Source organism: Haemorhous mexicanus, chromosome 1, assembly GCF_027477595.1.
Source record: "Haemorhous mexicanus isolate bHaeMex1 chromosome 1, bHaeMex1.pri, whole genome shotgun sequence".
Taxonomy (NCBI): domain Eukaryota; kingdom Metazoa; phylum Chordata; class Aves; order Passeriformes; family Fringillidae; genus Haemorhous; species Haemorhous mexicanus.
The window spans coordinates 102,824,705-102,837,835 of NC_082341.1; the positions used below are offsets into that span (position 1 = coordinate 102,824,705).

The 13,131-nt window shown below is 41.1% G+C and overlaps 1 protein-coding gene across 1 annotated transcript in view; it reads left to right on the forward strand.

Moving 5' to 3' along the window:
- The first annotated feature begins 1,440 nt into the window (after positions 1 to 1,440).
- Positions 1,441 to 13,131, forward strand: part of TMX3 (thioredoxin related transmembrane protein 3) — a 34,095-nt gene continuing 22,404 nt past the window's right edge. Inside the window, exons 1-5 of the mRNA XM_059843350.1 lie at positions 1,441 to 1,563; positions 5,850 to 6,102; positions 6,322 to 6,376; positions 11,122 to 11,161; positions 12,164 to 12,287. Of these exons, the coding sequence (XP_059699333.1) occupies positions 1,441 to 1,563; positions 5,850 to 6,102; positions 6,322 to 6,376; positions 11,122 to 11,161; positions 12,164 to 12,287 (595 nt within the window). The remainder of the gene's footprint in view (positions 1,564 to 5,849; positions 6,103 to 6,321; positions 6,377 to 11,121; positions 11,162 to 12,163; positions 12,288 to 13,131) is intronic.

Sequence of the window (13,131 nt, forward strand, 5' to 3'; positions counted from 1 at the left end):
CATTAGCAACTTCCCAAATCAATGTGAAAAAAGATATTAAAACCTCCTCCCTGCTCTACAAAATGTTAGCAGGTAAGGAACACAACCTTCTACTCTGCAGTCTCCTTACCTGAAGGACAGAGTCACAGGAATTCACTAGAGAAAACCCTGACATTTCTTTTCTCTCCCTTCTTCTTAAAGAAAATTTTTGGCAAAAGGGTCATGAGTGAAAACAAAGGAACAGGTACCAAGTGCTGCAGGCGAGGAAAGAAGGTCCACTGCATCAAGTCTCCAAGGGTTATAAGAATATGATTTTCAAAAATCCTCATACAAGTCCCATGTAAGTCTCTGACATGTCTCCCTTTCTGATATGTGACAGATTGGACTGAACTTTGAGTTGCACCAAAAGACAAAATTCAGTCTTTCAGGATGTAAGAAGCAGCAATGCTAGAGGTGGATTAGGTTCCTATGTAAATTAAAGGATACGCAGGAGCTGAGAGGTAACAGAAGTTCTGATACAGCGAAGGGACAAGCTACTGTTTCTTTGAGAAGACATTGTGTGCGGATAATTCTTCCCCACATTACATTCCCCCTTCCCACATACACACACACTTGTACATAATCTGAACTCCCACAGCCCTGTCGGTCCTCAGTTAGATGTCACTTGCTAGGATTAACATCTGTGCATCCTCTTCTCCTGCACTCGGCTTCAATACATCTCTCATCCTCCCTAAAATACTGTAGGCTGGGAAATCACAGCCAGACTGTTTCTCCTTCCTTACTTTCATGATCTCTCAGCTTACACAAAAAATCTGGTGGCAAAAAAAATGAGAAGAGCAAAATTGTCAGTGATTCGCTTTGTTCTTCACCTTGTCATTATGCCCTTGCCTTCCTTCCTATCTTGTGTTTCTCACCTCCTCTCTGTTGATAGACTCTTGAGTAGTTAATGGTGAATGTCCTGTGACACTCAGACACAGTGCTGAAGGTCAGGGTCACTCCTGGGGTTACCCACAATAAAGTAATTCTATGTTCTATAGCCTGTATGGGCCTTATGCTCTTGCCTCCCCTCTGCCTGTATCACAACAGGATATCATTTCAACAAAACTCTGTCAGTCAGCAGGAACATGGGGAAAAAACACCTTGCCTTGCCTTGCCTTGACTTGTCTTGCCAGCAGATTGGAGAGGATGAGCTGTGGCTGCTCCTTCCCAGGCTCCTGGAGGCCTGAGCTAGGGCAGCCACAGGAGACAATAGGATGGGCAGAGCCAGCACAGGTGTGCCCAGGGTGGAGGCTTCATTACTCACCTCTGCCAAAGGGCTTGTTTTTGCCCTCACTCCTGAGCACTGTAACAACTCCTGAACACTGCCTGCCAATGCAAGGGAAACAGCACTGGGCCACCAGGAGGGAGGCTTGGGCATGCTACTGCCTTCCCTTCCAGAACCACTGAGGCCCTGGCTCGAGAATGGGGACATCGGAAGGGGCAGCGAGGTGCCCCGGCCTTGGGGCAGCTGTGGCCAAGCTGTGCAGTGGGGAGGGCTCAGTTAGAGCCTCCAGGGCTGCCATGGGACAGCAGGGTGTGAGCCTGGTGAGTCACAGGCAGAGCTGCCATCTCTGGCCCCTGGGTCCCGGAACACAGCAGCCATGCAGGGGATTGATGGTGGGACATGAGGGTTGGTGCCACGGTACAGGTCACAGAATCATCTCAGTTGGAAGGGATGCAGAAGGATCATCTAGTCTGACTCCTTCAGTGAACTGATGAAAAAAACTAGTTGAGTTACTAGAAGATCAAAAATAAGGAAATCTGTAATGTGAAGTTTAGTAATTTTTGTGAGTTCTCTTAACTTTCTTTGCTGTCTTCATCTCTTTATCATCAGTGTGACTTGCTGCTATTTACCATCAAAAAATGCTAAAATTAAGACTCATTGGTTCTTTCGGTGCTAGTAAATAAGCTCAGTCTACTGGCTGGTGTGCATGACACAGGTAGGACAGAAGATATTATTCATTTATATAATACTTACACTAAGACAGTCCTCAGTCATGTGTGGGATTGTTAGAGTTATCTTATTTTAGGTTCTCTACAGTCAAGCACCTCAGCTTTTGCTCTTTTAATTCTGAGGGACAGCATATAAAATAGATGCACAAATTTTCTGACCAAATAGAAACAGCACATTTTCCCAAGGCAAAGGAGGAAATGAATATGCCTGAGATGACAAAAAAATGGATGATGCTCACAAACTTGGATCAGACTCCTAGGACTAACAGGCTTAATACACAGCAAAAAGTACACACATGTCCTGAAGTTGCCTGAAGTTGCTCCTGACTTGCCATAGCAAGAAGGTGGCTGGGAGCATAGTGACACTAACAAATAATTTACTAGATTTAGCCACTAGCTGCTTTCATGGTTCTCAGGAATGAAGGAAGGCATCAGAAGCAAGTTATAAAATAACCTTTGGGCTGCAAAGATGATTAATGGCCTGGAGCACTTCTCCTATGGAGACAGGCTGAGGGAGCTGGGGTTGTTCAGCATAGAGAAGGCTCCAGTGGGACCTTATAGCACCTCCCAGTACCTGAAGGGGACCTACGAGAGAGCTGGAGAGGGACTTTTTACAGGGGCAGGTAGTGACAGGACAAGGTGGGGTGGCTTTAAACTGAAAGAGGGCAGGTTTAGATTAGATATTGGGAAGAAATTCATTACTGTGGCAGCAGTGAGACAACGGAACAGGTTGCCCAGAGAAGTTGTGCATGCTCCATCCCCAGCAGTGCTCAAGGCCAGGTTGGATGGGGCTTGTGAGGAACCGAGTCTGATGAAAGCTGTCCCTGCCCAGAGCAGGGGGGTTGGAACTAGATAATGTTGAAGGTCCCTTCCAACCCAAACCATTCTGTGATTCTATAACTGTGCTGGTGAGTCATACCAAGCTCACAGGCCATAAGTTTAGCACTGTTAGTACAAGGACAGTGGTAGTGTCAAGATAGGCTTCCTTCATGCTTAATTTTAAGTTACCCTTTTTATTGCACTGCCTTTGGTTTTCCTGGCCCCTTCCCACAGGAAAGTCTCCTTGAATATGGTTTCATGGATATGTTATCCCCTGTAAAATAATAAATATGTGCATAAAGAATTTAAAATTTCTAAGTATTTTATTTATGCAAATGTGTATTGAAATCAACCTGGATATTCTGTTTACAAATGTTAATGAAAGTTAGATGGGAAATTATTTGAAAAATATTAATTCTCTTAAAATGAAAGTTAATGCATTCCAGTAAAACGAAGTCCACATTGTATAATTTAGACAGAGTTACATATAAATCCTTTTCCATGCACTTCATACAGAGCAAGAAGAGTGCACAACCTGCATGAACAGATTGAAAATCAGTAAGATTCCTCTGCAAATCCCCCTTCAAGGCAAGGCCACAAGGCAAAGCCTGGCTCTTGTCTTTGTTGTAACTCCCCGCTATGAGATTCAAAAAAAATGGGACAGCAGGACCATTAAATCATCCTACCCAATACGGATTGGAAGGAGTCTTTGAACCACTGCATGTTCAATTTCCAATATTTCATTGTTTGCTAATTTCCCCATAATTCCCACTTTTCCCTGCAGTATCTCCCAGGATTTCAACACTATTCTCTGAGCTTTTTGCTTCTTACCCTTCACTGTGCTTTTTTTCTTTTCATATCTCCTGTACAGTTCATATACCAAATCATCCCCTTTCTACACTAAATTCTCCACTGAATGTAATAATCTATTAATAGACAATAACACAATAATCCTGCATTTTTTTTTCAAACAAAATGTCCACAGTAGAAATAATGAGACCACAAAACCCCCTTGACATTTCCCTGGATGCCATCTATCATTTTTCAGCTCATTTGGTTCACATGTTACATGTTTTTCTCATGAAACTTTTACTTGGCTGCAATGCAAGAACCATCTTTTACACTGATATCATGCAGCAAAGCTTCACCAAAAACTGTATAAATAAATATAGCAGAGTTGTCTGTGTGAGCATAAATTTAGTTATACATTTAGTTTAAGAAGTAAATATACAGCAACTCCTTCAATTTCAAGATAAAATAGCTCAAGAATAGTGTACAGGCTGTTTTTTTCAGGAGACAAGTTTGGCTCACTAAATACAAAAGTTAGAACAATCATATTCCATTACCTGCAAAAAGAATAAAAGCTGGAAAATGGGACCTAGAGGTGTACAAAAAGCTTCATTCAAATCTCTACAAAGCTATATAAAATGTTTATTTCCCCTTAGAAGTTTTTTAAAGCCAGTCATGAACCGTCTGAGTAAGAGAACAGGATTATACTAATTTAACAGTTACTTGGCTATGCCCATTTCCTCCCATATGGATTTTCTACTAATGGATTGATGGAGTAAATTGTTTTCATTGTCTCAGTCTAGACAGTAGTAAGATTAGGATCAAAAAGATGCCATTTCTCATTTGGTCATATGTCTGTCAGGCATACAGACACCACTTAGCTAACTGGGGTGTACAGAGGATGAAATGCTGTGGAAAAGAAATTTTCTGCATTCGGTGAATAATTGTCACTGTTTATTCAATACAGATGTCTGGAACTTGTTAGTTCTCCCGTCATTGGAGCTTGAGGGGTGAGGGGGGAAAAAAATTAAATAGTCTCAATATTGCAAAATCCTTCACTAGAATGTGAGAAGGAAAAAAAAGCATCTACCATAGCCCAGAGTCAGATATTTTAGAATTCTAATGTGAGCTAAGGCATATACTCCCAGGCCTTGAGAGTATATGCCTTAGCTTGTTTCTCAGCCTATGATGTAGATGATGGTTTTTGGAAAAGGGCTAGACAACTCTGGGGGTTATTTGATGAATCCAACAGGGTATACCCACAAAGCATTAAGTGAACAATACATCTTCACCACACCAGGTATGGCCCGGTGTGGAAGGCAATGAGTAGCCAAGAGAACGTGTATCTACATCCATGTAAGTACAAGCACATGTGCACACACACAGAGCAGCCCAAAAATGAAGCAACTTCAGTGTCTGCAGCTTGTAGACATTATTCAAAGAGATAACAGATCCTATAATTAGACAAAAAGACTTAAACACTTATATCAGAGGAACTGGATGGTCCCTGGATCTCAACATCTGCATGTACAGCAGAAAAAAGTAATTCTAGTATAGGGAAAAAGGATAAGAGTTTACAGTACAGGAATCAAAACTGAAATGGTATAGATCACAGAACCACAGAGTAGTTGAGGTTGGGAAGTCCTTTGGTCAAACTCTCTGCTCAGGCAGGACCATTTAGAGATGGTTGTTCAGGACCATGTCCAGGTGGCTTATGTCTGAGGTGGGAGACTGGTGGCCAGCACTCAAGTCAGCCTCACAGTGGAGAAGTGTTTTCTCAAATTCTGAGAGAATCTCCAGAGTTTCACTTCATGGCCTTTCCCTTTTGTCCTGTCACTGGGCACCACAGGCAAGAGCCCAACCTTGATCTATTTGCAGCCCCTTTCAGGTATTTACACACATTAACAAGGCTCCCCTAAGCCTTGTCTTTTCCAGGCTGAACAATCCCAGACCTGCTTTAATTGAAGTTTTTAAACCTTCAGATCTGCATCGACAGAAAAAACCACCATAGCTGAAGACAGGAAAGACTGAAACAGGTTTGAACGAACGAGGGAAGGACACCGACATTAAAGCGAGCAAGTTCCACGCCCGTGCTGAAGAAAGGCTGCTGACACAGCAGCAAGGCAAGGGATGAGCTCTACCTAGGGCAGAGCCGGCAACATGACAGGCGGCACACGAGTTCCTGCTGGAGGGAGGACGAGGCGTGTTCTTCCAAAGAAGCAGAACACTGATTCAACTGAACGAGAGTCTCCCCGCTGGGGAGTTGGCAGAGTCTATGCACCCCGCGTTTCGTCACCGTGCCGCGGTGCCACGCTCGCCTCCCTGGGCGCCCTTCGGCAGGCCGAGCACCCCGCACCTGCCGCCGCCGCGGCCTCCGCTGCGCCCGGAGCCCGCCCCGCCGCCTGCGGCTCCGCGCCTGCGCCGTGCCCAGAGCTCCGCGCTTCCCCTTCCGGCCCTGCCGCGGCTCTGTCAACATGGCAGCGGCGCCGGGCGGGCGGCCGCGCTGCCTCCTCTGGGCGGCAGGTGACGGGCGGGCGGTGCCGGCTCCGCCGGGCTGGGCTGCGGGGCACAGGGGGAAAAGCGGTGGGGTTGGGAGGCGGGCAGCGCTGGGGCAAGCAGGAGTGTCGGGAAGTGCTGGGGGCGCGAGGGGCCAGGAGAGAAGGGAGGCTGGCAGCTGGCGTGGGTGAGCACCCCGGGTTGCTTCGGGCATCGCTCACGGAACGCTTTTCCTTTCCCTCGCAGTGGTTGCACATGTGGTGGCGTCAGGTGCGGGTTTTGTGGAGGATCTAGATGAGTCGTAAGTATTGGGGTGTCTTGCCTAATTGCCAAGATATGGTTTGTGTTCTTGTGGGGAACATGACCCCCGACTTTGTGCGTAGTGTGCTTGTCGAGAAAGCTACACTGGAAAAGATTGTGATTTTTGTAGCAGGAAGAACAGAAAGGTTGTGGCCTGAAATATCATAGAATATTCTCTGTTGGAAGGGACCCAAAGGAATCACTGGAGTACAATTCCTTTTCCTGCATAGGACTCCTAGAAAATCACATCATTGCTTGAGAGTGTTGTCCAAACCCTTCTTGAGCTCTGTCGGGCTTGGTGCTGTGACCATTTCCCTGGGGAGCCTATACCAGAGCCTAAGCACCGTCTGGGTGTAAAATATTTCCCTGATATCCATCCTAAACCTCACCAGCACAGCTTCTTGCTGTTCCCTTGGGTCATGCCACTGGCCACCAGAGAGATCAGTTACTGTAACTCTGCTTCCTCTCTTGAGGAAGTTGTAGACTCCCATGAGGTCTGTCCTCAGTCTCACCTATTGAGGAGGTTCAGTTAATGAAGCTGAGGAGGTTCAATTAATGAAGTTGAGGAGCATTTTAATTTTTCAGCTTCCTTATAGCTGTTACTGTGGTGGTGTTGCCAGAAATGTTGTTAGGCTTCCTTGCTCGTTCTTCCTTTTTGGTAGGGTAAATACATTGGTGTGTTGGTGCTTGCCCTAAGTAAAAGCTGATTGCATATAACCAAGTTCTTCATTGGAGTTTGCAGCGTGGCTGCCATGAGGGGTTGGGAAAATGAGTCTAAGTGCATTCATGCATGGCCAGAAACGGAAGAGAGAAAGAGGCTGCAGGACTAGTTCATGGCTGCTTGAAGTGCCAGTAATATTTGTGTAAAAATGTGCCTTTATGACAGAATTAGTCGCAAGACTGTGCCGGAGTTGAAGTGGCTAGTTCAGCCATGAGCTTGGTTGTCTAGTGTCGGTGTACTAGTTTACTGTAGCAGTTTGGTAGCTACATAGTTGCTGTTTCCATGAAAATTACCCAAATGTTTTTTGGGTTTTTTTTTTTTTTGGTCAGATTAGCAGGTTGCGATCAAGTGCTACAAAGCAGCATGATTATTGGAATTGAAAGAGAAGGTTTGACTGTAGAGGAGAGGAAGCTGGCATTAGATGACTGCTTTGGGATAAATTCAGCCAGTTAAAGGTGATGTTTTCATGAGGGCTCACTCCACAATAAAGTGCATCAAAGAGCTAAACTGTCAGGAAACCACTCACATTTTTGCAATATTGCTCGTGAATCGTAAGATCAGATGAGGCATAGTGATTTTATGGGTGAGGGGATGGGAACATATGGAAGTAGTTCTCAGGAGAGACAAAGCAGTGTCTCTGGTGGTGTGAGAAAACAACTGAACCATGGGAACTGTTTGGACTTGATTTTCAAAGCTTATTTTTAAAGCATGCTCATATATTCACAGACTGAAGATGCATTCACAGCCTATCTGTGCTCCTACATCATGGTCCTGTATCATGTTTCCACAAATGTGTATTTAAATATATTTGCTGTTTTGGAATGAAAAATCATGATTCTGTTTTACATAACTTTTTAAAGTAACTGATAAAGGGAAATCTTATTTAAAAACACTTGAATTTTTCTATTACAGAGCTATACAGATGCATGTATTTGCAACTGAGAATAAGAGTTGAAGAATTGTTCAGGCAGGTTTTGTGGGGGATTTTTAAAATTTTTTGTAGCTAGTTGGCAAGTGGTGAGAGAGGTCAGGAAAGCAATTTAAATTTAATTGAAATTAAAATTTATTATAAACAGTTTAGTTTAATTTTGCTCCAAACCAGAGAGCAGTGACTGCTGAGGTTTCAAGTTTTCCATTTTATAGATGCCTAAACATGATGGATTTTCTGCTGTTGCCGAAAGCTTTGTGTTCTCTTGGAATTTGAGTAGCTGTAAACAATGTGGACTGGTACAAGATGCAGTGCAGGTCCCTTTCCTAAGCTTTCAGGATGTAGGAAAACAAGTAGCAGAGCAGAGCTGACAGAAGTGCCCAGCTGGGCTGCGGGAGGGGTCATAAAATGAGCTGTGGTTCCTCTTGGCTTGTGCTGCTCTGATAGCAGATCTGCTGCCTCAGGTCAGTACTCATACTGTGATGGGTGTGGACTTGTTCTAGTGTGATAATGAAACAGATAAGTAACCTGACTTCAAAAGTTTTTTCTTTTTCAGAAGTTTTTTCTGTGGGTGGGGTGGCTCAAACCAGGATCAGAAGTATCAGAAATGGAGCAAGGGGGAAGCAAGGAAGGGATACCAGTAACTGGGTTGTTTTAAGGCCCTTGGAATTGTGACCTTGGTGTTCAGTTTTGCTTCATGCTGGTTTCCTTTAACTGCTCATGATTAAGTGTGGTGCTTGGTTTAAGTGGGGGCTGAGAGAACATTCGATCATGTAGCTGGGAAGATGTATGGGTTTGAGACAAATAATTTTGATTCAAGGATGTGTAACACTTATGCCATTTTCCCATCAGTGTGAGTGTGTTTCTGTCAGCTGACAGAGGCTTGCACAGAACAATTCAGAAGAGGCAGTGAAATTTTGTGCCTGGAAAACATATTTATAGGGCCAAGAAACATCATCTTCAGAAAATGCTTGACTGCTCATTTGAAGAGAGATTTCTGTTTTTCTTCAGCAGTGTGAAAGTGAACTTCCTTAATATTTTCTAGTGGATTTATCATTGACGTTAGCAAAACTAGAGTGAGTTTTGATAGTCAGGGTTTTGTTACACTTCAGATTTTAGTTTCTGTGGAAGTTGATGAAACAGGTGCTTGTAGATAGGAGGTACATTGAAATTTATTACTATAAAAACTACAGTATTTTTTTATACAATCTTAAGTCAAAAGTATTAAGTTCTGTTGGAAGCTCAGTCTCCAGGTGTTTAATTCTTTCTCTCTTTCTTTCTGTGTGCTGGCAAGGTTGCAGTCTACTTTTCTCAGTACTTTGATGCTCTTTACAATTTGCCATAACAGTTGTACTGTGGCAGAGGAAGAACATCTAATTGTAAATTCTTCTTATACAAAGAAAAAGTGATATGCTCAATTGAAGCACAGCCTATGATCTCATGATTCAGTAACTGCTTTCTGCCTCTTGCATCATAGCCAATTATTTGGCATTGTAATTGGAAGTTAGCCGTGGCTCTGTTAAAAGTTCTCAGGAGATGCTGGCCTCTGGCTGGTTCTTTCATTAGCTCTATAGTGCTTAGGGTGGTGAAGTAAATTTTTAGTGTGGTTGTCAACTAAGCAATTTTGTGACTTAAAAAGTCTGCTTTCCTATAGCAATTCCATAGCATAGTCTCTGCAAATACCTTTCCTGTTGCTGTACAGGCGTTGCAGCCTTGGTATGCCATCAGTAAAATAGGCTGAATTTACCTGTGAAATGTTGCAATTCTGAGCTTCAAACACTCAACACTTAATTAGATTGTATTCATGATCTCTGAATTATTTCTGTCAAACAGTAAGCCAATATCAGCATTAGTATTTCTTCAAGACCATTATGGACTATTACAGATTCATCTTTAAATGAAGTGCAATAAATTCTGCCTACTGCTTATGGGCCATTTATAGGCATGCTGCATATTGGAACTGACAAGTTAGGCTATAACTTGTATTAATTGGATCTTAGAGTGTAGATCCACACTTACTGCATAATTATATGTAAATATCTCATTTTGCAAGAAGATTGGTGCAGTAGAAATGTTGTATCATGTATGCTATTGTGTATGACTTCAGTCCCAGTCCTAGTGACTTACAAAGTCTGTCTTGTACAAAAATACACCTTAGGTTAAAGTTCTAGCTAATTTAATTCTCCACACAGAGCTAGTTTACTAAGGCAGTAATTTATATGATCTTGTATGACAACAGTGAAACGTGTAAGCAGCATTTTGGGAGATACCAAAGAACTTTGATTTATCAAGCTTCGTTTTGTATTGGAGATTTTAGAATTCAGCGACAGATTTCCAGTTAATAAAACCAGTCAGTTAATTTAAAGGTCATTTGTCTAGCATTAAGAAAATTCAGTAGTGCCTGTTTATCTCTGGGTTTTATCAATAACTTGATCATTTTTATTCCATTAAGTTGGTTTCTTGGTTGTATGCAACTTTAATAGAACTTTAAACTGACACACCTGTAGTGGAATGTTAAAGGAGTTTGAACTAAAATTGCTTTGCATGTTAATATTAAAGATAATTTAGTTCGTTTGCATTTAGTAAAGCTAAGATTAACAGTTTAAACCAAGGCTCAATGAGTCTGTATTAGTTGGTATAATAAAGTTATATTAATATATAATATATTATATAATAAGTTATGTTAAATATATTTGTTGGTGTAAAAATACAACAACAAGTATATTTAATATAACTAAGACAACTGAAAAATGCTTCTTCCCCCTTAATTCCGCATGTTAGTCAAATATCTTCTGTGTGTTTTGGTGTGTATTCTTATTTCTTGCTGTTTTTCTGTTTTGTTGGAGTTTTATTTTTGTCATAGGAAATAGTTAGAGAAACCTAATTGGCTGTGTGTGTAGCTGTCATGTACAGGGGCAATATTATGCTAAAAAATAAGCATCTCCTGTTTCTCTACCCTCAAAGAAGGAAACAAGCCAGAAATCTTGTATCTATAGCTTTATATTAACCTTATTGTAGACTTTTTCTTTTCACACATGCATTTCACTATTTTATTTTCAGATACATAACTTATTGCTTTCATTTTTTCCCTTTCCAGGTTTAAAGAAAACCGTAAAGATGATATTTGGCTTGTAGATGTGAGTATATAAGAAAACCGGGAAGATCCGCTGGTGGAAATCAAAAGACAGAATGCACAGTGCTACACTGTGTAGTCAGGCTGCTTCATTGCTTGGAAAATTGTTTGTACATGATGCAGAAAACCTTCCTGACAGTAATTCTGACAGGAGAGATAAGCAATCTGCTGTTCAGGGTGAGCCAGGAATAGACTGAATAGACTGCTGAATAGCCTGCTGAATAGGCTTCAGTCTATGTTTTGCAGTCCTTTAAAAAGGAAAGCAGATTACCTAACACATCAGGAGGTTATAACCTCTGTTGAGAATTTTTATAGTTCCTTTCATTAATTTTATCAGCTGATTTGTGTTCTAGACTTCTGTTAGCACTAAAAGACCAAATATATGAGACCCCTGTTACTTTTCTAAATTATTTGGAAAGATACAGTGTCCCTTATTTCAGGGACAGAGTTTTTAAAAAGATTGAGTTTGCTTGTGAATGAGGTAACAATCCTTTTCTCACCCAAATATGTACTGTAATTCTCAAAATTGTATTACTCAGATTACTGATTTTTGAGTGGGGAAAACTATATGTGCTACTTTGGAGTTATCAGGAGTGTATAGAAAAACAAAATCCAACTTTTTTTAAATTGTGACCTTATCTTGTTATACCAAAACATTGATATCTTCTGCCTGTTGACAAATTCATATTTCTGGATAGATTGTTTATATGATCTTTTTACTTTCAAAAAAAGATGTTACCATGCAGTGTTCTCCTAAATAAGAAATCATATAATAGTGCAGCAATTTAATGTATTCTTTTCCAACTTGTGCTTTCATATTAAAAGTAGGACTAAATCATAAATGCTCCATGTCATGCTAACCTTGTAACTAACTTGCAATTTTATTAAGATGTAAGGAGTACCATGACTGGTAAATAAATCTTGCTAATAATTTGATGGTTAATTGTAGATCAATTCCTGCTAATTTTTTTTTTTTTTTTTTTTGTGAAATGTATTTACTTCTCAGTTTTATGCACCTTGGTGTGGCCACTGTAAGAAACTGGAGCCTGTGTGGAATGAAGTGGGCATAGAAATGAGAAACATGGGTTCTCCAGTAAAAGTTGGGAAGATGGATGCAACTTCCTTTTCTAGTAAGTATGGTTTGTTTAGGGGTAATTTCATCACAGCCTCTGTTTTTAAACTTTTTTTTTTTCTTGTAGTTGTTCTTCTGTGTCATGGCACAAATATGCAAACAGTAATTGTAAAAAAAAATTCCTGATTATCATTCTTTCTAAAAGTGACAACTTTCTGTACTATGTACTTTTTATCACATTTGTTTCTGCTTGAGTAGAGAATTCTTCCTGACAAGTGGAAGGTAAAAGCATCTCAAAGATCTGCTTTTGATATGCCTCTTAGAAAACTGTTATATAAGCATTTTTATGTGGTGTGTCTCTGGAGAGCATCCAGTTTTAGGTTCCTTCTATTACTGCTGGAGGAGTTCCCGTGTTCTTGCTCTTGTCAGGTAATCGGGCCTGAAATTGTTACACAAAGCCTGCTGAAATAACCGAATTCATTGCATCAGTGATCACTGCTCAGTCAATTTCTTCCCATGTTTCTCTGTAAATGTCTTCTCAAAAACCCAAATTCAGTGGTTTCAGTGCTTTTTTGTTTGCTGATGCTTTTCATAAGTATCGACTTTTTCAGAGAAAACCCCAAACCTTCGTCACTCAGAGAAGTGGTTTGGGTAGACGTGAGAGGATTGTTGAATGCTCAACACTACTTCCTTTGTGTTTGTGTGCTTCTTTATTGTCAATTCGCTTAAATCTCTGTTGAACCAGGAGGATATTTAAAAGATGAGGTGTAGGGAGGAGTGGGGCCCAAGTGAGATCCACATGTGATAAACTTTTGTAAATACATGTAGTTTTTTTAGTCAATATCCATTAAATCTGATTATTCTGGTTATTGTTGTATTTGCCTAAAATGTTATACAGAATA